The 20,568-nt window shown below is 40.4% G+C and overlaps 1 protein-coding gene across 6 annotated transcripts in view; it reads left to right on the top strand.

Annotated features, from left to right (window-relative positions):
- Nucleotides 1–20,568, top strand: part of Dock7 (dedicator of cytokinesis 7) — a 191,754-nt gene that overhangs the window by 152,313 nt on the left and 18,873 nt on the right. For 3 of the 6 annotated variants that reach the window (XM_055628697.1, XM_055628699.1, XM_055628700.1), the window contains 8 exons: nucleotides 390–524; nucleotides 1,266–1,418; nucleotides 6,796–6,954; nucleotides 7,835–7,935; nucleotides 9,382–9,574; nucleotides 10,250–10,393; nucleotides 13,047–13,178; nucleotides 14,584–14,598. In XM_055628697.1, the coding sequence (XP_055484672.1) occupies nucleotides 390–524; nucleotides 1,266–1,418; nucleotides 6,796–6,954; nucleotides 7,835–7,935; nucleotides 9,382–9,574; nucleotides 10,250–10,393; nucleotides 13,047–13,178; nucleotides 14,584–14,598 (1,032 nt within the window). Of the gene's footprint in view, nucleotides 1–389; nucleotides 525–1,265; nucleotides 1,419–6,795; nucleotides 6,955–7,834; nucleotides 7,936–9,381; nucleotides 9,575–10,249; nucleotides 10,394–13,046; nucleotides 13,179–14,583; nucleotides 14,599–16,340; nucleotides 16,386–20,568 lie in introns of those variants that run through there. The other 3 variants (XM_055628698.1, XM_055628701.1, XM_055628702.1) reach the window with 2 other exon arrangements.

The following is a 20,568-nucleotide window of genomic DNA, read 5'->3' as shown; positions in this document are numbered from 1 at the left end:
ACAAACAAACAAAACAGAAAAGAAAGAGAGAGAGAAAATTGTTTTTAATGTGTAGCCATTGGTATATAGCGTGGGTGCTTAGCCCAGCTTGTAGCTTCATCTGCTGCAGGTGCTCAAGTCAGATGTCCACGTTGATTTTCAAATTTTTCTAGAACATGCTTCATGTTTTCCTGCCATGTCAGTGCTCCTGTTCCCCACACCCAACTTAAATTCTCTCTGGCCTTTTTATTTCTCTTTTTCTTCCATCCACTGCTTGGCCTCTTCTCTGAAAGTCCTCCCGGCTTTTGCCATTTCCCTATCTTGAAATGTTTGGATTTTCATACGTCGTTCCCTTACCTAGCCCCAGCAGAGACACGTGTCTGTTTTATGTATTTATCTTTAAATCGCAGACTGTTTCTGTGACGGAATCCAAAGAGAGCATTCTGGGTGGGGTGCTGAAAGTGCTTCTGCAGAGCATGGCCTGCAACCAGAGCGCGGTATATCTGCAGCACTGCTTCGCCACGCAGAGAGCCCTCGTCTCAAAGGTGGGTTGTCTTGTGCCTGCGCGCCTCTGTGGCTTCACGGTCTTCTTTAGCACGGTCGAGGTCATTTGCCACGCTGACTGGTCAATACATTATAAATTAATTTTAAACACTTGATACCTTGTTCCTCTGTCTCTGCCTCTGTCTTCAGAACTTGTATTGATTTGAATTATTGGTAATAGTTTATGTAAAAACTATTTTGTTTTGAGAAGAGCCTGGAATCAGTAGCTGGCGGAGTGTAGGCTCTGAATTTTGCCTTGTTCCATCTGGGTTTTGTGATCCTGGAAATTGAGCCTAGGTCCTTGCATATGTGATGCAAGCACTCTTTGACGGAGCTCTGTTGCCCATCCATGTATCTTTCTTTTCAACTCATGTTAAAAGGTAAATGTGTACACAGTTCTACCCTTGCTGTGTAGAAGTGGCTCTGCTCTGCTGCCTCAGAGATTTATTTCCTCTTTTGATATCTCCTGGAAACATGCACATTTGTGTTTATGTGTTTATGCTGAGCTCTTTCATGTTCCTACAGTTTTTCATAATACCTGACCAAAGCCTTTCACTAGTTTCTGTAGATAATATTATTAGGCCTCCCGCATGGAAAACGGAAACATCCCCAGTGTCACACCTACCAAGTGACCTCACTGTTGCTCTTAACTAATACTGTCTCTTAACCGTTTTCATTTCTGGGCTCACCCATCTGATTTCCAAGCCAGGCAACCGTAACAGATGTCTGTCTGTTTCTCACAGTTTCCTGAGCTCCTGTTTGAGGAGGAGACAGAGCAGTGTGCAGACTTGTGCCTCCGGCTTCTCCGACACTGCAGCAGCAGCATCAGTACAATCCGCTCACACGCCAGTGCCTCCCTTTACCTCCTCATGAGGCAGAACTTTGAGATCGGGAATGTAAGTGTCCGCCCGGACAGTGGTCTGGGTAGCCTGGGACCCAGCTTTAACAGATAGGCATTAAGAACTTAGAATGTCTTTCTCACCCTGTGGATGTCTTAGCAAAGTGTGTGTGTGCGGGGGTGCAGGTATGCGTGTGCTGTGTGTTTGGTAATACAAACTCAGCTGCTCTGTTTCTACCGCATGCCAGGTTCTCATAACTCAGAACGAAAGAGTCTGGTTACTTTAGAGATTGCGTATAGTTTTTTAAAGTCCCTAAAGTTTAACTATACATGTTCTTGATAGCATTTTCTATTGTTCTGGGAAATGCTTTTTTTTCTATTCAGGAAAAAAAAAAAAGATAATTTATGGAGTAGTGTTGGGTAGCACCTCTAAATAGAAATTGGCAGATTAAAAGTGGCACTGATGCTTACTCTGTTCATCACCAATGCCTGCTCAGTTCCCACTGTGTAGCATAACATATTTACTCCCCTGAATACTGGAATTGTATTATTCACACTGTGGGGGCCATGGGCCTATTATAAAGAAATGAGGGATGTGCATTTAGTGTCTTAGTACTACTCAGAAGATGAAGTGCAGGGCTAAAAAAACAGGTGACTAGCCAGAAAGTTATTACAGTGACTCAGGGCAGAAATGGGAAGGCTTTTGATAAAAGCAGAGATTTTAGGAATAAAAAACTAACAATTTAGAAGGCAGCAAGGACTGGATTAGGTCCATCCTATGACAAGTAAGAGAAGGATGAGGTGGGCAGACCTCTCGGGTTTTGGCTGAGAAAGTGAATGGGAAACAAGGTACATAGGGCATACTGACTTCCAATCATCCATGTAGAATCCAGACAGAACTATTTAGTAAAGCAGAGTGGTCTGGAGCTCTACCGAGGAATATGAATTGAAGACAAACAAGTATATTTGTTAGCTGAAGGGAAGGTATCACTGTAGCTGTTTCGTGCTTGTCTAGTGTTAAGAGATTTTTGATGAAAATAGGGTACGCTGGTGTTTTAGTTTCTTTTCGTATTGTAAAATCCCTGCCGCAAGAGATGGAAGGGAGAACAGGTTTATTTTCACTCACTGTTCAAAGTGGAATTCACCATGACAGGAAAGTCGAGGCAGCAAAAGCTTGAAGCTGCTGGTCACTTCACATCCCCAAAGAAGTAGGCCGCTGCTTGGTTCTCTTTCTCTGTTAATGTAGTTCAGGGCTTTCTGCCCAGGGAATAGACTAACCTACAATTAAAATGAGTCTTCCTGTATCAATGTAATCAAGAGAATCCTTTGTAGGTGTTCTTAGAGGCTGAGATTAATCGATACAGTCCCTCACAGAAATGCCTAAAGGCTCATCTCCTATGTGACTCCAGAGTTTTTCAAATTAGCAGTGACCATCATAATTTGTTTTTAAAACAGATAACAAAAGAATAAACAAGATAGAAAAGAAGTAAATAAAAAATAAGGTAATCTGGGAACATAGCACGTGCCTCCTGCTGAGGCCCTTAGTTCAGTCCCCAGCACTGCACAAAGAATGAGAAATCTATATTCTGCAGTGCCACTGAAGGTAAAGCAAGAGGTGCCAGGGAGAAAGTGACCGTGCTATAAATACACAGAAGTGTGGCATGAAACCTGTCCAAAAAAAGGACAGTTTTCAGGGTGGTTTCATAATAGGAAATAATGGAGCTATGATGGGTTTATATTGAGAGAGAAAAAAAAAAGATAGGCTGTGAACTCTTGAGCATCTCTGTAAAGGAGTCTGCTGCACTGTTCTTTCTGCATGGCCTGTCTTAGTGAACTTCCGTCACAGCGTGGACTAGTGAAGTAAGCTAGAGGTAAACACTCCACTTAGACTATGGATCTGGAGGCCTGAACATAGTTTAGTGGTAGAGTACATCCTTGGCATGCTTGATGCCCAGGGCTGAAGAATTTTGTAATGTCAGTATTTCTGGTTTCCCTATCAAAAACCATACGTGTGTAGATTTGTGTTTGGGTCTTAAATCAGTTCCAGTTTATCAATGTGTCCTTTCTATGCCAATACCATGCTGTTTTTATTATGATAGCTTTGTAGTATAGTTTAAAGTGAGGGATGTTGATACCTTCAGCAGTTCTTTTATCCTTAAGAGTATTTTAGCTATCCTGGGTTTTTTGAGTTTCTATATAAAGATGAAAATTGTCCTTTTAATTTCTGTTGAAGAAATTATACTGGAATTTTTGATGGTGATGCCTTTTTTGTTTTGATGCCTTGTAGGTCATTTGACTAAGAGTTTATCATTCTTACTGGTTTTTCTCAAAGAACCAACTCTGTTTCGTTCATTCTTTGTTTGTATATGTTTTATTGATTTCAGCCCTGAGTTTAATTCTTTCTTGCCATCTCCTTTTAGGTGTGATTTCTTCTTTTTGTTCTAGAGCTTTTGGATATGCTGTAAAGTTACTAATATGATATATTCCAATTTTTTTATATAGGCACTTAGTGCTAAAGGAACTTACCTCTTAGAACTGCCTTTATTGTGTTCCATAAGTTTGAATATGTTGTACTTTGATTTCCAATCAATTCTAAAAAGTTTTTAATATCCTTCTTGACCCATTGTTCATTCAGCAGTGAATTGCTCAGTTTCCGTGAGTTTGTAAGCTTTCTGATGTTTCTGTTGCTGTTGATGCCCAGCTTTAATCTGTGGCGGTCAGATAAAATGCAGAGTGTTATTAAGTCCTCTGAGGCTTGCTTTGTGTCCGAGTATGTGGTCAATTTTGGAGAAAGTTCCGTAGGATTCTGAGAAGAAGGTATGTTCTTTTGTGTTTAGGTAAAATGATCTATAAATATCTATTAGATCTGTTATGTTTACGATGTCCAGCATTTCTGTGTTTAGTTTTTGTCTGAATGACCAATCTATTGGTAAGAGTAGGATATTGAAGTACCCACTGTCAGAGGGTCAGTGTGACTTTTGCTGTAGTAGTTTTCTTTTATGAACTCGGATACCCTTGTGTTTGTTGCATATGTGTTTAGAATTGCAATATTCTCTTGATGTATTTATCCTTTAATGAATATGTAGTGTCATTCCCCATCTCATCTGATTAGTTTTGGTTTAAAGTCTATTTTGTCAAATATTAAAATGGCTACGCTGACTTGTTTCTTGGGTGCATTTGCTTGGAATATTTTTTTCTATCCTTTTACCCTGAAATGATATTTATCCTTTATATTGAGGTATATTATTTGAGGCTAGTGAGATGGCTTAGCAGTTAAGGCTGTTCTTCCAGAGTTTTTGAGCCCAATTCTCAGCACCCACATGATGGCTCACAGCTGCTTATGATGGTAGTCCCTTGAGATCCCATGCCCTCCTCTGTTGTGCAGGTGTATGCAGACAAAATACCCATAGACATAAACAAATAAAGCTTTAATTAAAAAAAAAATCCTTGTGTTTTTTGAATGCGGCAGAAGGATGGACCCTGCTTCATAATACAGTCTGTTAATTGATGTTGTTTAATTGGGTCACTGAGGCCAGTGGTGTTGGGAGTTATTAATGAACAGTGTTTGTTGATTCCCATTTAGTTGTTATATCAAATCATTTTCATTTGCTGTTCTTAGATTATTTATTCATTGTGTTTTCTTGGGTATGGTTAACATCTTCACATTGAAGTTTTTCTTCTAACACTGTCTTAGTGCTGGAATGGTTTATAGCTATTGCTTGAAACTCAGTAGGAAACTCAGAGGTTAGATTTCATTACGGATTTTCTTTCTCCCTCTATTATGATTGAAAGTTTTGCTAGTTATGGAAGTCTGGGCTGGCAACTGTGGTCTCTGAGAATTTGTAAAACAAATTTTGGCTTTTAGAGTCTCCATTGAAAAAACAGGTGTTATTCTAATAGATCTGTCTATATATGTTACTTGGTATTTTTCCCTTGAAGCTTTTAATATTCTTTCTTTGTACCTTTAGTGTTTTGATTTTTAAGTATCATGTGGAATTTCTTTTCTGGTACAGTCTATTTGGTGTTTTGTATACTTCTTGGACTTTGATAAGCACTTTTGGTGAGGAAAATTTTCTTCTATGATTTTGTTGAACATGTTGTCTATGCCTCTGGCCTGGGTCTTCTTTCTTTATTCCTATTATTTTTAGATTTGACCTTTTCATAGTTTTCTAGATTTTCTGGATGCTTTTTGTCAGGGTGTTTTTGTTTTGTTTGGTTTTTAGATTTAACATTTTCTTTGACTGAGGTATCCATTTCTTCTATCTTATCTTCAGTGATTGAGATTCGTCTCTTTTCCATTTCTTGTATTCTGTTGGTGAGGCTAGCCTCTGAGTTTCCTACTTGAGTTCCTAAATTTTTCACGTCTAATTTTACTTCAGTTTTGGTGTTTAGTGATTTTATTTCTACTTTCATGTTCTGAACTGTTTTCTTCATTTTTTTTCTGTTTATATTTTAATATATTTCTTTAGTTTATTTATCCCCTCTTTAAGATCCTTGAGCATATTCATAACAGCTATTTTGAAGTCTTTGTCTTGTGCTTCAGCTTTGCTGGAAAACTTGGTGCCTGCTGTGGTAGGGTTTCCAGGCTATACTGAAGATATTGTCCACCATCTTCCTGGCTGTTATTGATTGTGCTTTTATGCTGGTGTCTAGGCATCTGGATTGGGGATGATTGTCATTCTAGGTCTGGATGTCTGGTCTTCTCTTTGTTAGGTATGTTTTTTGTTCTTTGGATTCTCTTGCCCTCTCTGGATCTTAGGAACATGTGGTGTGTGTGGGTGGCCCGGATGGGGGTGCTTCTGAGTACGTCATGTATAAACACTGTGGTTCCCAAGTAAAGCGTATTTCTAGGTGTTGGGAGCTGACACACAAGAATGGGGATGGACTAGGATGGTAGGGACACTGAGAAGGTCCACAGGAGGGAAGAAAACAGGTCTACCTCAAGGATTTGGCCCTTGGAGAATCTGTTTTTCTGGCCACCAGTGGGTTTCGAGGGAGAGACTGTCTCTGGGGTTGGTGGCTGAGACAAAGGGAAGGGGTGAAAAGAAAGGCTGTAGGAGAGAATGTGCTTATTCTCTGGAAATGGGACAAGGGAGAGGCACAGCAGTTGGTCGCTACAGATGGGATAAGACTAGGAAACTGGAATTGGTAGTTGGGAAGGAGGGTGAAAATCACTTAGCTGATCTGACCCCTTTGCCAGCGAGAGCAGCAGATGCCCAGGAGAGACTGGAGAGACTGTTTTGCGTGATAGTGGAGTGAGACAAAGGATGGGTGGTGAGGAGGGGAAGCTGTGAGAGAGAATCTGCTTAGTTCCCTGGAGTACGTTATGGACATTGTTCAAATCAGATTACAGTGCATATATTTCATTACTTAAAAAAGTCTTTCAGAATTATGTTTTTAAACTGTCTTAAATGCTGACAATGTCCTTTTCACAGAACTTTGCCAGAGTGAAAATGCAGGTAACAATGTCGCTGTCCTCTTTGGTGGGTACATCTCAGAATTTTAATGAAGAATTCTTAAGACGGTCTCTGAAAACTATTTTGACGTATGCTGAAGAAGATCTAGAATTGAGGGAAACAACATTCCCTGATCAGGTAAGAAATGCTCCTATCCAAAGTTTTAATTCCCATAGGGCTGTTGAGTACAAACTTCCCAGATTGTTAAATTGTGGCTCTTGCTAGAGGATTGTACATATTTCTTTCCACATGTAACCCAGAGAAGACTGTCCCATGAAGCTGTCGTGTGTGCATGCCTGTGTGTGTGTGTGTGTGTGTGTGTGTGTGTATGCGTATGCATGTATGTCCATGTGTGTTCATGCATGTGAAGACCCAGAGGTCAAGATCAGTTGTCACTCCTTCAGTGCTTTCCCACCTTTCTCACTGGACCAGGAGCTCACTAGTTTATCTGGGATGCCGACAGTGAGGCTCAACGATCCTTATCTTTACCTCCCTATGTGCTGGAATTATGTGTAAGTGCCAACCACCACGCCTGGCCTGTGGGTGCTGAGGACAAGCTCAGGGCCTCATGCTTTCACAGAGAGCCCCATTCCAAGTGAGCCACCTCCACAGCCCCTGGTTTTTAAGAGTCACTGTGAGTGTTTAATTCTGTCGTTTATAACAGCAGGCGTAGGCAGCTTGGACAGTGATTTGTGATGGAGCACTCCTGCCTTTTTGTCAAATATTAATTTGCCTTCAGTAAAACTAGGACCAAGCTGATGGTTAGCATCGTGAGGGCCGTTCCTTCTGTGCTCTTGCAGCCCTCGTTTTGCTGCACCTGAGCCCTGCTTACAGCACCTCGTGAAGTGGGAAAGTCTAGTCTACCAAAGAATCCAGAGTTCCTGCCCTCCCCCTGCCACACCCACATACTTGCTGTAACTTGTTTTCAAAGTTCTGGAAGCTTCTGAAGTAGCTTCCAAACTCATTTAATTATTGGAATGAATGACAGAGAAAATTTTTATATAATTCTCCACTACAGGTCCAAGATTTGGTTTTCAACCTTCATATGATCCTTTCTGACACTGTTAAAATGAAGGAACACCAGGAGGACCCCGAAATGCTGATCGACCTCATGTACAGGTAGCCTTTGCATGGTTCTCTCACGCTTTGCATTGTGGGATTAGCAACACCTGGGTAACAGTTGATGCGAAGAAATAGACAAAAATTATTTAATTATTATTTCTAAGTCAGATTAAAAAAATCAAACAAATTTTACTTTTTATTTTTGTGTGGGTATTTTGCCTGCCTGTATGTCTATGCACCGCGTGTGTGCCTGGTATCCACAGAAGCCAGACTTTTTTGAGGCTACATTTTCAGATTTTCTGTCGGTGCTTTTATACTGTTCAGTGTGGACTAGAGAGCTAGCTCAGGAGTTAAGAGTGCTTGTTGCTCCTCGAGAGGATCCAGGCTCAGTTTCCAGAGCCCGCGTGGCAGCTCAGAAATATCCGCAAGTGCAGTCCTACAGAATCCATCGCCTGCTCTGGTCTCCACGAGCACCAGCACACTGAGGGGTATACAGACATGCATGAAGGCAGATAAAGTTTAAAATTAACTTCAGTTTGCTTGTATGTCGTGGGTTTTGCAGTGCAAGGGATCAAAGGAAGAGCCTTAGAATACAGTATGTTTATTGCTTGTCAAAAAAAAAATTTTTTTAAAATAAATTTGGTGTCCTAGATCTTGAACTTCTTAGATGAGTCCTAAGCCCAATTTTTATCATTTGTTTCTAAGCCCACATTTTAAATGTAAAAAACATCTTACAAACAAACAAACATGATATGTGAATGTTTAACATAATACACACTAGGGCTGGAGAGATGGCTCAGCGGTTAAGAGTACTGGCTGCTCTTCCAGAGGTCCTGAGTTCAATTCCCAGCACCCACATGGTAGCTCACAACCTTGTATTCCCTCAGAGCCCTGTTCTGGCGTGCAGGTGTACATGCAGGTAGAGCACTCATATACATAAAATAAACAAAATCTTAAAAATACGAATTTGTCATAATTTCAAATTGTGATTATGATTAAGGATAGTGTTTCTATGTACAGATTTTGAGATACAATTCCCATTGTATCTCTATAGACACAACAGCAAAATGGGATTTTCTTTTTATATGGCCCTCTCTTTCACAGTTTTTCCCATAATAAGACCTACACAAACAAAACATTTATCGCTTCAAATAAAGATGATATGACATAGCTTGCATGTTTTCTAATTTTTCTTATGTATTTATTTATTATATAAATTTATATATTTTGTAATACATATCTTATTATATATTTTCTAATTTAAATATGTTTTCTTAGCAACCAAGTATTAATTTAGTGTGTCTCTTTACTCCAACCAAAAATGATAAAGTCCATTTTAGGACTACAATGGCTATCCATAAATGATGACATTTTCCAAACAAACACTTGTTGTAACAGGTTGATGCACTAGCAGGAACTTATCTAGGGAAACCGAGCAGCTCTCTGAATTCCCACCCATTGGGGGAAGCTAATGGCCACTGAGACTCATTTCTGTCTGATTAGAATTGCCAAGGGCTACCAGACCTCTCCAGACCTGCGCCTGACCTGGCTGCAGAACATGGCGGGCAAGCACTCTGAACGAAGCAATCACGCTGAAGCGGCACAGTGCCTAGTCCACTCAGCAGCCCTTGTCGCTGAGTACCTGAGCATGCTGGAAGACCGGAAGTATCTTCCCGTTGGGTGTGTAACTTTCCAGGTAGGGGTCTGCCCCGTGCATGTGAGATCAAGGAATGTCCCTCGGTTTTTACTTTTACCTGGCTATATGGAAAGAGAGCAGAAAGGAAGGCCAGTGCTCCGTGCGCTCTTACATCGTTCCTTTGTTTTGCATGCTGTTCTGAGAGTGTGATCAGGGCCTCCGAGTACTAGGCATGCCTCTCCACCACATCTCTAGCCCTATCAAAGAGGACGTGGTTTTTAATTTGAAGTTGAAATTAGGGCTTCAATTCTAGGTCCTCTGAAAGAACAGCCAGTGTTCTTAACTGCTGAGCCATCTTAATTTTCTTTCCCAGAAATTAAGTAGTGTGTGTGTGTGTGTGTGTGTGTTCATGATGTGCTATGGTCCAGCTGTGGAGATCAGAAGACATTTTTTTCCCACAGCTTGTTATTGGGGAAAAGTTGCCTAGCAACAGTGTTGTAGCTTTATTGTCATCCTACAATAGAGTGTGTCTTTGGAGCTTTCTTCCTTCCCTTGTGTAGAAATGTATAGGCCTGGGTTCGGGGTCTTACAGCTGAGCATGGGCGTAAGCTCTACCCAGCTTCTCGTCATTAACCTTAGTTAATAGTTAAACCTAGTTTTCAGTTACTTCCTTGTGTACATTTTTTATGCTAGGAAAGTAACTCACTGCCAGTACTTTTGAATGTTTTTCTCTAGAATATTTCCTCTAATGTATTAGAAGAGTCTGCTGTCTCGGATGATGTGGTATCTCCAGATGAAGAAGGTATTTGCTCTGGAAAGTACTTTACTGAGTCAGGGCTCGTGGGGTTACTGGAACAAGCGGCTGCTTCCTTCTCCATGGTAGGTGACCTTGCTCATTCTGTTCTCGGGTTCCTAATTCCTAGATGATATACATGTATGCCAGTGTTCTTTGCCTTGCTACCTTGCCTTTTCTCTGAGAGCATTTGCTCCAGGTGCCCTTAAAACTGTCAGTCCAGATCCACCGTTGCTACTCCCACTCCCTTGCATCCTAATGTGTTGTGTCTTCCCCAGGATTTTCACTTGCTTGTTTATGAACCAGGGTTAATCTGCAACAGTTATTTCCTTTTTTTTTTAATTTTTATTTGTTTATTATTTATACAGTATTCTGCCTGCATGTGTGCCTGCATGCCAGAAGAGGACACCAGATCTCACTATAAATGGTTGTGATCCACCATGTGGTTGCTGGGAATTGAACTCAAGACCTTTGGAAGAGCAGCCAGTGCTCTTAACCTTAAGAGCTCTTAAGCCATCTCTCCAGCCCCCAACAGTTATTTTCTTGGTTTACAAAATATTTTCTGAAACCTTTATTTAAAAAAAAAAAAAAAATCAAAATAAAACTTCTCTGAACTTTTAAGTTCTGTCTGAATAAGTTAGCATGCTTTTACAGCATTTCTGCCAGGTGAATTGGAGTTTTTTTTTCCCCCTCCATATGTTAATCTGTGCTGTGCAATGATCCTCAGTGGCCTTTTAGGGGACTGGTTTTTCCTGTCAGAGTACATCCTGCATCCTTTGTACTGTCTGCCCTTCTTGTATAACATCAGTCCTTGTTCCCTCCCATTTATATGTGAAGAATTGAAGCTCCTGTCAAGGAAGCCCAGACAGGACGTCTATAGATGGAACAGAGCCGAGCCCTCCCTACCCTTCAGCTTCTTTGACAGACTAAGTCCCTGCTTGCTCTGACTCTAGTGTTTAGTGCCCCCGCACCAAGGTTCAGGAGACCACGAGGTTCATGAAGGATGAGGGCAAAGCTTTAAACCATGTGCAGAGCTCCTCTCCCCAGGATTAGCTTTCTTCTCCAGGCTCTGCCCCTGTCCTGCTGCGCATTGGTTAAGCTTGTCAGAGTCCAGTCCGAGCTGCGGACTTAGCAGCTGTAGATTTCAGGTGCAAGTTGTTCAGTCTGTTCATGTCACACTTCTCTTAACTGTTAAAAACATCCAGTAATAGTTTTGTGCTTTGGTTTGGCATGAGGGAGGAACAAATAAGTTCACATGTAGAGTGCTCATGCTATAGGCAGTGCTTGTACACTGGCATTTTTGCCATCTTTAGTTAGCATGGTTGGTCCTTAGAACCAGTGTATTTAAGTATAATGACTTTCAAGCTCTTAAAAACAGTTTTCTAGGCTGAGAGATGGCTCAGAGGTTAAGAGCACTGGCTGCTCTTCCAGAGGTCCCAAGTTCAATTCCCAGCACCCACATGGTGGCTCGCAACCCTCTATAATGAGATCTGGTGCCCTCTCCTGTCCAGCAGGCTCACATGCAGGCAGAACATTGTACAAATAATAAATGAAATTATTTTAAAAATAGTTTTCTAGCTGGGCACGCTAGTGCGTGCCTGTAATCCCAGCACTCAAGAAGGCAGAAGCAGGTGTATATCATTGAGTTGGAGGCCAGCCTGTTCTGCAAAATGAGCCCAGGACAGTCAAGGCTACACAGAGAAACCTTGTCTCAAAAAAATAATATATATATATATATATAGTTTCCAGAATTCAGACTTTTCAAAAATGTTCTATTAATAAGGACCATGTCTATCTCATTTTTGCCATAAACAAGCTAGGGGCATGGGGCAGGGTTTTTTGTTTGTTTGGTTGGTTGGTTTTGTTTTGTTTTTTTGCTATTGACAGAATAGTTTAGTATATTTTATTTGTGTGGCTGAATGTATATGTAGTTTCAGTAGTTCAGATTTAGATTAAAGACCAGTGGCCTGTTGTACAGACATTCTTTTGTTTATACATAGTATTGCTATATTAATTCTGTATTAATTCTTTCATTCAAGCTTTTAATTTAAAATAATTGTTAGAGTGTTTTAGTTATGCTAAATTTACTTCCCTATTGAAGCTACATTATTGCTTAAAGATCCTTCTGTAAGATGGCATAAGACATCTGCTGATGTGCGGAGCCCTGGAAGCACTGCGGTCTGCTCGCGGTACAGTGGCCGGCTACCAGGAGAGTGGGACAACAGTGAGGTCGTCAGAACCTCCCGTGTCTTACGAGCACACGTTTAGAGACTTTCCCACGAATTCCAGCAACTTCCTGTGCCAACTTCCAGTTTTGGAAAAGTAAATGACTTGGGTTTTCTGATTGTAGGAGAAAAGAATAGGGGATTCGTGACTGGTAGTAATTGAATTTCTTGGAGTTCTCAGAATAGTTTTCAAGAGTTTATATGCACATCTACATGTGTACCTTAGGTCGTTACAGGCTAAACAGGAACAGGGTGTCCAGTTCAAACGATAGATCAACGTAAGTATTCATAAATGTATAGATTATAAGCACATACCCACTTGAGTTCTTCTGGAGGGAATGATACATTACGTAAAATTGGCTTTTAACCATTAATATGGTTAAAAATTAGGCCTACTGGGCGGGCTTCGGTGGTATTATCTTAATAAAAAATACAGTGCATTTACAAATTCTAATTAATCTTATTTTTTGTTTATTTAAAAGAAAGCAGTATCTGACAGACATTGTTTTTATAGGCTGGTATGTACGAAGCAGTTAATGAGGTTTACAAAGTACTCATTCCTATTCATGAAGCTAACCGGGATGCAAAGAAGCTCTCCACAATCCATGGCAAACTTCAGGAAGCGTTCAGCAAGATTGTTCACCAGGTAACAGTTCCCCTGTAGCTTGTGGTGGGTGGAGGGTTTAGAGACCTTAACATTGCCTTGTGCTCATGTCTAACTAGATCCCACGGAGTGATTATTTCACTTGGGCTGAAAGATGGTTCGTAGCTAACAAAACAAGCAAACAAACAAACAAAAAGAATAAGTTAACTGAAAGTGGTTATGACTATTAGAAACTCCCCAAATGACTTTTTTTTTTTCAAAATTTTAAGTTTTTACCACTTAGCAATGTTTTGGCATCTTTTTTCTATATTACATTGTAGATTAGAATTATGGGTCTGATATTTAAGTTAACATATGTTCCTTTGCTGTCAGAAGTTACTATGTTTAAATTAACTTTTTGTTGAACAATGTGAAATTTTAGTGAAATCCTGCTGTAGCTTTGTTTCGTTTTTCCTATGTTTGCACTGTTACTCACAGTATATTTCTAATATAAAAATAACAGATTAAACAAGTTCTTAGTGTAATTTATAGAGCGATCTTAGTACCTTAATTCACAAAGTAGGCCACATTATCACCAAAATTCTGATCAGTTAAACTTCGTTGGAAAATAAAATAGACTGTTAGTGGTGGGTGCCTTCCGACTGAGTTGGCACCACTGAAATCCTGTTGGGCCTCCTTCTCCTCACGCAGTTTCTCCTCTCTTTACACGCACGCCCTCTGAAAGGCTCGGAGGAGTGACTGCCCACCCTTGTATACTAGAACTGTTCGCTCTGCGAGCTTCACCGTGGCCAAACTGCTAGAGAAGAACTGACAGTCTAAAAGTGAAGTCAGTTGTTTGTTAAGCCAGGACTCTATTGTAATCTTGTAAAGTATCCAAGTTGCAAAAGCTTGGTTAGGTTTCATGGTGCCACCACATATTTTTATAATCAGTTATGCACATGCTCTGAGGAGCTTCCTCTTGAGAGCTCTCGGGTGCAAATTCTACGTATCCAGTCTGGAACATGGAGAGCCACTAGGGGTTTTCCAGAACATTTTATCCGTTTGATTGAGTTCCTGGCATTTGGCAACGTTGCAGTGTATGTACTGTTTGACCTGCATATTTCAGTGGCATGAAGCTCCTGGCAGGAGAGATCTGAGTTAGTCACAGAAAGATTAGGCAACAGATTCTCTGTTTTTCTAAAATGTGTGCTTCTACTTAAAAAGTGCTTTTACTTTTAAAACTTGCCTTTTCAAAGGCAAAACTTTAGGTATTGAGTTTTGAACAAATACGTTATAAAATTTCTGTTGGTCATGAGTGAACGAGTATGTGCTGTTTAGAATATTTTGTTATCCTCTGTGGAGAAGAATCTGTGGTATGGTACCATATAACTGAACTTCCTTTGGCCTCTTTGTTCATTTGAACTTTTTTTTATGACTTGCCCTTTTTTTTTTACTTTTTATTACACAGAGTACTGGCTGGGAGGTAGGTAATATTTTAGTTAGTTAAAGACACTAATAGATGGATTTGACCAGATTTCTTATGCCAATGCTTTGCCCACATGTGCTAGCTGTGGGCGTTCTGTTGCTGACTGCTTATCAACTGAATTCATTAACCAAAGAAATTTTATTTAAATACTGTAAGTTATTTGAAGAACTTTTGATTTAGAGGTTCTAGGCAGTGCATGGAAACCCGTTTCACTGATGAGATTCTTTGGTAAATGAGCCACTGTGTCCTCACTCTACAGTTTGTTTTTATCCTCTGGTGCATTTCTTTCATCAACACTTACACACAGATTTCTCTTATAGCCGTACTGTCTTGTTCGTTTACAGAGGTCGATTTATATTTATTGCTCAGAGGTATAAATAGAATATATTGCATTCTGTCTGTGCCATTAGTTAAAGGACATGCTATTTTCTGTGCCTTTGTATAAGAGAAAAGTCATTTGTGTGTAAAACTGGGCATCCTGTTAGTAAAGATGGATGCCAACTATGGATATAACTAAAATGTGGACAGAAAATACGCATGCTGGAATTGAGAAAATGGTGTTTAATTTGATCATGAGTCGCTTTGGTTGGGGGAGCAAGATAAATTGAGAAATTTTAAAAATTGACCTTTCCGGGCATGATGGCACACCCCTCTAGCCGCAGCACTTAGGAAGCAGGGGCAAGCTTGGACTACAAAACAAGTCCAGGACAGCCAAGGCTCTGTTACACAGAGAAACTATCCTGAAAAAACTAAAAAAAAAAAAAAAGACCCCATATTTTGATAGTGTTTCTTACTCTGTAATGAAGACTATATGTGCTTCCTTTTATGTAGTAGGTAAAATTTGAAATATTAAATCAATAGAATTCAATTAAATGCAAATTAAATCTTAACTGAAGTTGAAGTTTCATCTTTCTGTAAAGGAGAGAATTCTATGAATTAATGCCCTAATAGTGAATAAGGTCTCTTTGAGGCTAGGTGTGTTGGTAAGATTTTTGGCTTTGCCTCTCACTTTGTAGTTAGACTTACATGGGCTGAAAAGACTAGGCTTCTCTGTTTGATTCCTTTACAGTCCTTATTTGGGGACCCAAATAGAAAACCTTGGAGACAAATGTTCCTACTGGATGTCCTTCCATTCTGAAACAGCACCTACCGTCTGCTTCTCTTTACATGAGCCATCACCTTTACACCTGCCTTCGTTCTCCAGATTAAGTGTGCATGCCCTTATTAATACTTCAGATATAGTCTCTGGTTTCTGTGGCTTCATCTAGACATATGCAAAGTCTTGCCACAGCAATCTTTGAGGGATAAAGTGCTTCATGGATGTTCTAACATGAAGTAGAATTAGCTGAAAACTAGACATGAAATTACGAATATATCAAAACCTCTGAGCAGTGTTTTCTATTCTGCTTGATGCTAAATCGACCCCTGGACGACAACATTAATACCGCCCTCCCATCATGTTACTGCATGGTAACGGTTGCACAGACCTTACTTCCTCGTCTGCATTCTTACCCTGCCTGTACTGGACCTCCAGCCCCATAGCATCTGAACTTGTTGCACGTGTGTTTTTTGCTGTACTTGTTAAACTTAAGTGGACGCTTGCATTTTAAAAATGTGTTTGCTACCATTTGCTGCTTAAATGTTTTGAAATTCCCCTAATTAAAATGCTTTCTGTTTTCTCTCTCTTGCCCCTGGTTGCTGACCTACTCCCTACTTTTACTATTGTCTATTGTGGTAAGTTCCTATCTTGTGAATATTTTCCTGTTTGACTCTGACAGCTTCAGTGATTTCATTTTTTCTAAAAGCTGTTTCTTAGCTAATTTCTTAGTATCCTCATAGAACTCTCATTGGATCGATACCTAGTAAGGACAGTTTCTATATTGCATAAGGTTCCTTGAAGTCTGCATTGTTCCTCACTTAAGTTCTGTTCTTGATTCAGTAGGGAATATTTGACTTGGTAAAGCTTTTTTGAGAGTGTGGGAGACAAAGAGAGACTCAGCCCAGGAACATAGCAGTTTGCTGAGGTGCTTACACATCAGCTGATGCACTGTGAAGCCCTCAAGAACCTGCCGCTCTTGACTACATTTTGCTCCTTAATACCTGGTTGCTGCTCACATTTATTTTTATTTTTCCCAAAGCCTGTTTCTTGTTCTCAAAATAATAGGAAATAAGATATTTCCTGTGATTCACTTAAATTATTTTTAAAAGAAAATATTTTATTTGTGTGAAAATTTGATCACAATTTCAAATTTTGTATACACCTATTTATTTTTGAAAGATGTATTTGTTCATTTGCCCAAAAGTTATCAATCTGTTAGAAGAAATCCATCTCTGTCACATGATATTTTCTTTTCTTTTTTTTTTTTTTTTTTTTCCCCCCTTTTGAGTTTTGGTTTTTGATTTTTCAAGACAAGGTTTCTCTACGTAGCCTTGGCTGTTCTGGGCTTGGGTTTTAGACCAAACTGGCCTTGAATTCACAGCAATCCGCCTGCCTATGCCTGATATTTTCTCTATTAAAAATTTTTTTACAACCTATTTTTTTAAAGAGATTACTTACTGGGCAGTAAGTAATTCCAGCACTCAGGAGGCAGAGGCAGATGGATCTCTGTGAGTTTGAGGCCAGCCTGGTCTACAAAGCAAGTCTAGGACAGCCAAGGCTATGCAGACACCTTGCCTCAAAAAAAAACAGACAGACAGACAGACAGAGATTGCCATGCCCTGCTCCATGCATCTCTTAGTATCCAGAACAACTAGCGAATAAACTTAGCTTTATAATGACGAACCGTGATGCATTACCAAAGAGATCTGTCTCCCCTGACTTTGATGTTGAAGCACCTAAAATGATTGTCTTAACTCGTTACCAAATTGGATGAACATAAATATGAGTTAATGCTTTGGTTTTTGTGTGCTCAGAAATACTGGCTATAGTTCTGGTTTCTTCACTAATAGTTAATTAAATACTGAAATTAATACAGTAAATAAAATGAATGCAGAATTAGAAACAGTTAATTAATGAGAAGAAAGGAATAAACACTGAAAGAAGAGGTTTTTTTCTTGTTTGTTTTGAGGATGGAGCATAATGATACTTTTAGGGTAGCTGAGTAGGAGACTGTATGATACAAGAGGAGAGACCCTCATGGGTCCTTACCTCAGAAACAAGACATTAGCTGTACTGCTTGGGGGGTGGGGTGGGAAGAGGGACACCGGAGAGGAAGTGCTCTGTGGAGTCGGAGCCTCCCTGGTAGCATGCCGGAAGGTGGACCCACTAAGACCATGATGCAGTTTTGTTATGCCTGCCCTGCTGGCTCTGTGGTCAGCCAACTGTAGCTGATACTGAATTTGGCATCCTTTCTGGAACTGAGCCTCTGGTAGGATACACAGGCGAGGCTGTGTCTGAGAAGAGTGACTGGTAAGCCCCTACTTGATCTGTACATTGGCTTATACAAGAAAGCCCTGCAAATGCAGAAGCAGCTATGATAGAGGGTGACACTGTAACACTGAGGGAAACAAACAGAAGGATGTAATTCCATGGTGAATTACTCAGCAGGCACAGTGGTCCATTCTTATAATGTTAGGACTCAGGAGGCCGAGGCAGGAAGATCAGCGGTTCAAGACCAGTCTTGGCTACATAGGGAGTTCTAGGCTGTCCTGAACTACATGAAACCCTGTTTTAAAACTGGAACAAAACAATAAGTTAAAAAGAAGTTGAATTACTCAAATTCACAGGAATTCTTATTAAAAATACCAGAGAGGTAAAGGCAACTCAAAGGTCATTTTTGTGTTCTAGTGTTTGTATTTGTGTATGGACTATGGAAAAGGTGTAATTGAAATAAAGTCTTGATTTGGTGTCACATAAAAATGCCAGACTTTACCTTCTAACTCCATCATTCACTACAGTCTGATCACAGGCAAGCTTGTCCATCTGCAAGAGGAGGTCACATAATGGTGCCAGTCACAGAATTCGGATAAATATTAATGTAATACATGTAGGCTAGACATGCTGTTGCATGCCTGTAACTTCAGTCCTCTGGAGGCTGAAGCAGGACAATTGAGAGTTCAAGGCCAGCACAGGCTACAGAAACTAACAAAGCAAAGAAAGTCAATATAATACATACAAAATGTGTGTAACATGGTAAATACTCCAAAAGTGTTGGTCACTTTTTATTGCTGCTTTGTTGACGTCATTGACATCACCATGACTGTAACTTGAAACCTGTTGGGTTTGTTGATGGTGATGATATGATGGGGGTCAGACCTATCGACTTCACGGACTCTAGACAAGTGCTGGGGCTAGACTGCTGAGCCGTTCCCCCAGCTCCTGTTGAAATCTTAACGTAAGATGTAAGCTAAGAGGCCAGGTGCAATGGCACGTTCCTATAACCCCACCTGATCCAGAGGAGGAGGCTGTTCGAGGCCAATCTAGAAAAGTCAGCAAAGTCTTGTCTCAAGGTGGAGACACAAAGAAGGGGTTGAGATGCTATCTATTGCTAGAGTGCTTGCCGAGAGCGTGAAAGGCCCCAGGGTCATCCCTTCCAACCTCCTCAAAAAAAAAAAAAAAAGTCAATTTCATGTCCCATGCATTACGTCCCCGTGTAAAAATCATGGCTGAAAGAGTCCGACAAATGGTCTTTAGGAATAGAGCTAAGAGAGGGGCAAGGAGATGACTGTGCAGTAGTAGCATGCCTGTGGAGGTGAGGTAGTGTGGTGAGAAGGTAGGGTAGCAGGTGCAGCTGTCATTGTTCAGGTGTTCCACCAGCCCAGCAGGCTTCTTCCTTAGGAAAGAACACAAAGCATTTTACATCTAGAACAGATGTGAAATGGTTTTGATGTGGGAAGTAGTTCCCTTAACCTACAGAGTTAAGCAAGCCATCAGTAAAATGCTTAGGAAGAATGAGCTATGCATAGTGCGGGGGTGGCGGGACATTTAGCCTGAGTTCTGAACAGTAGAGGAAGTAATGCTGAATTATAGGAAGTAATTCAAAACAAAAGCAGGTACAAAACAAAAGAAAATGAAGTTGGAGGGATGTTGTTTTGCTGGCAGTGAAGCTTGTGATTATGCCTTAAAAACTGGATATTGTCCAGTGGGTGAGTGGTAGAGATTCTGAATCAAAATATCAGACTGTCAGCCTTTCTCTTTGTCTATCCTCACCCTCTGCTCCACACGTACACACAAAACACACGCTCACACACGTTCCAGGAACTCCTCGTGATGTCTCTGATGCTATTGTCTCCTGTATTTCAACTGGTTTCCTCTGTTCTACCCACACTGTTCTCCATCCTGCTCCTCAAGCACCTCAGGTAGCTCTTGCCTTGGAGCCTTTGCACTGGCTCATCCTCTGGCTGGAATAGATCTTCCCCAGAAATCTGTATGACTAGCTTTGCACCTCTTTCCCCAGTTGTCCCCTGCTTGATGAGACTTCCGTGGTGAACTCATGTGTCATGGACCCTAAAAAACCTTAGGCATTCAATCCTTGGATAGGTGGTTAGTGGCTATTTTCACATATGTTATCTTTTATGACTGGATCTGCCCTTTTTTTTTTTCTTCCTCTGTCTACTTGAATATCCCTGCCTTTTCCTCTGTTCACTTGGCCATTTATTTTTAAATGTTGGTGGCTAGAACCTTAACTGTGATTTGGCTCCAACAAGATTAATCTTCTATTCTTGACACTGATAATTACAGTATGTACTTTATTTGATTTCATGTTTTATTCTTTTGAGGAGAAAGTCTTATTTTTATTCTCTTAGAAAAAGGTGAATAATAGCCAGCATAACAATATCAATACCAAAAGTATGTTAAAAGTGGTAGTGAAGTTTTAGTCTGATCCAAGGTACAGACCACTGAGGCAGTGAGGTCACAGGTGAAGTTTTAGCCTGATCCGAGGTGCAGACCACTGAGGCAGTGAGGTCACAGGTGAAGTTTTAGCCTGAACCGAGGTGCAGACCACTGAGGCAGTGAGGTCACAGGTG

The sequence above is a fragment of the Psammomys obesus genome, unplaced genomic scaffold, assembly GCF_907164565.1.
Source record: "Psammomys obesus unplaced genomic scaffold, mPsaObe1.curated_primary_1811, whole genome shotgun sequence".
NCBI lineage: Eukaryota > Metazoa > Chordata > Mammalia > Rodentia > Muridae > Psammomys > Psammomys obesus.
Note: the sequence above shows the minus strand (reverse complement) of the source record. Positions and strands in the feature narration are given on the sequence as shown.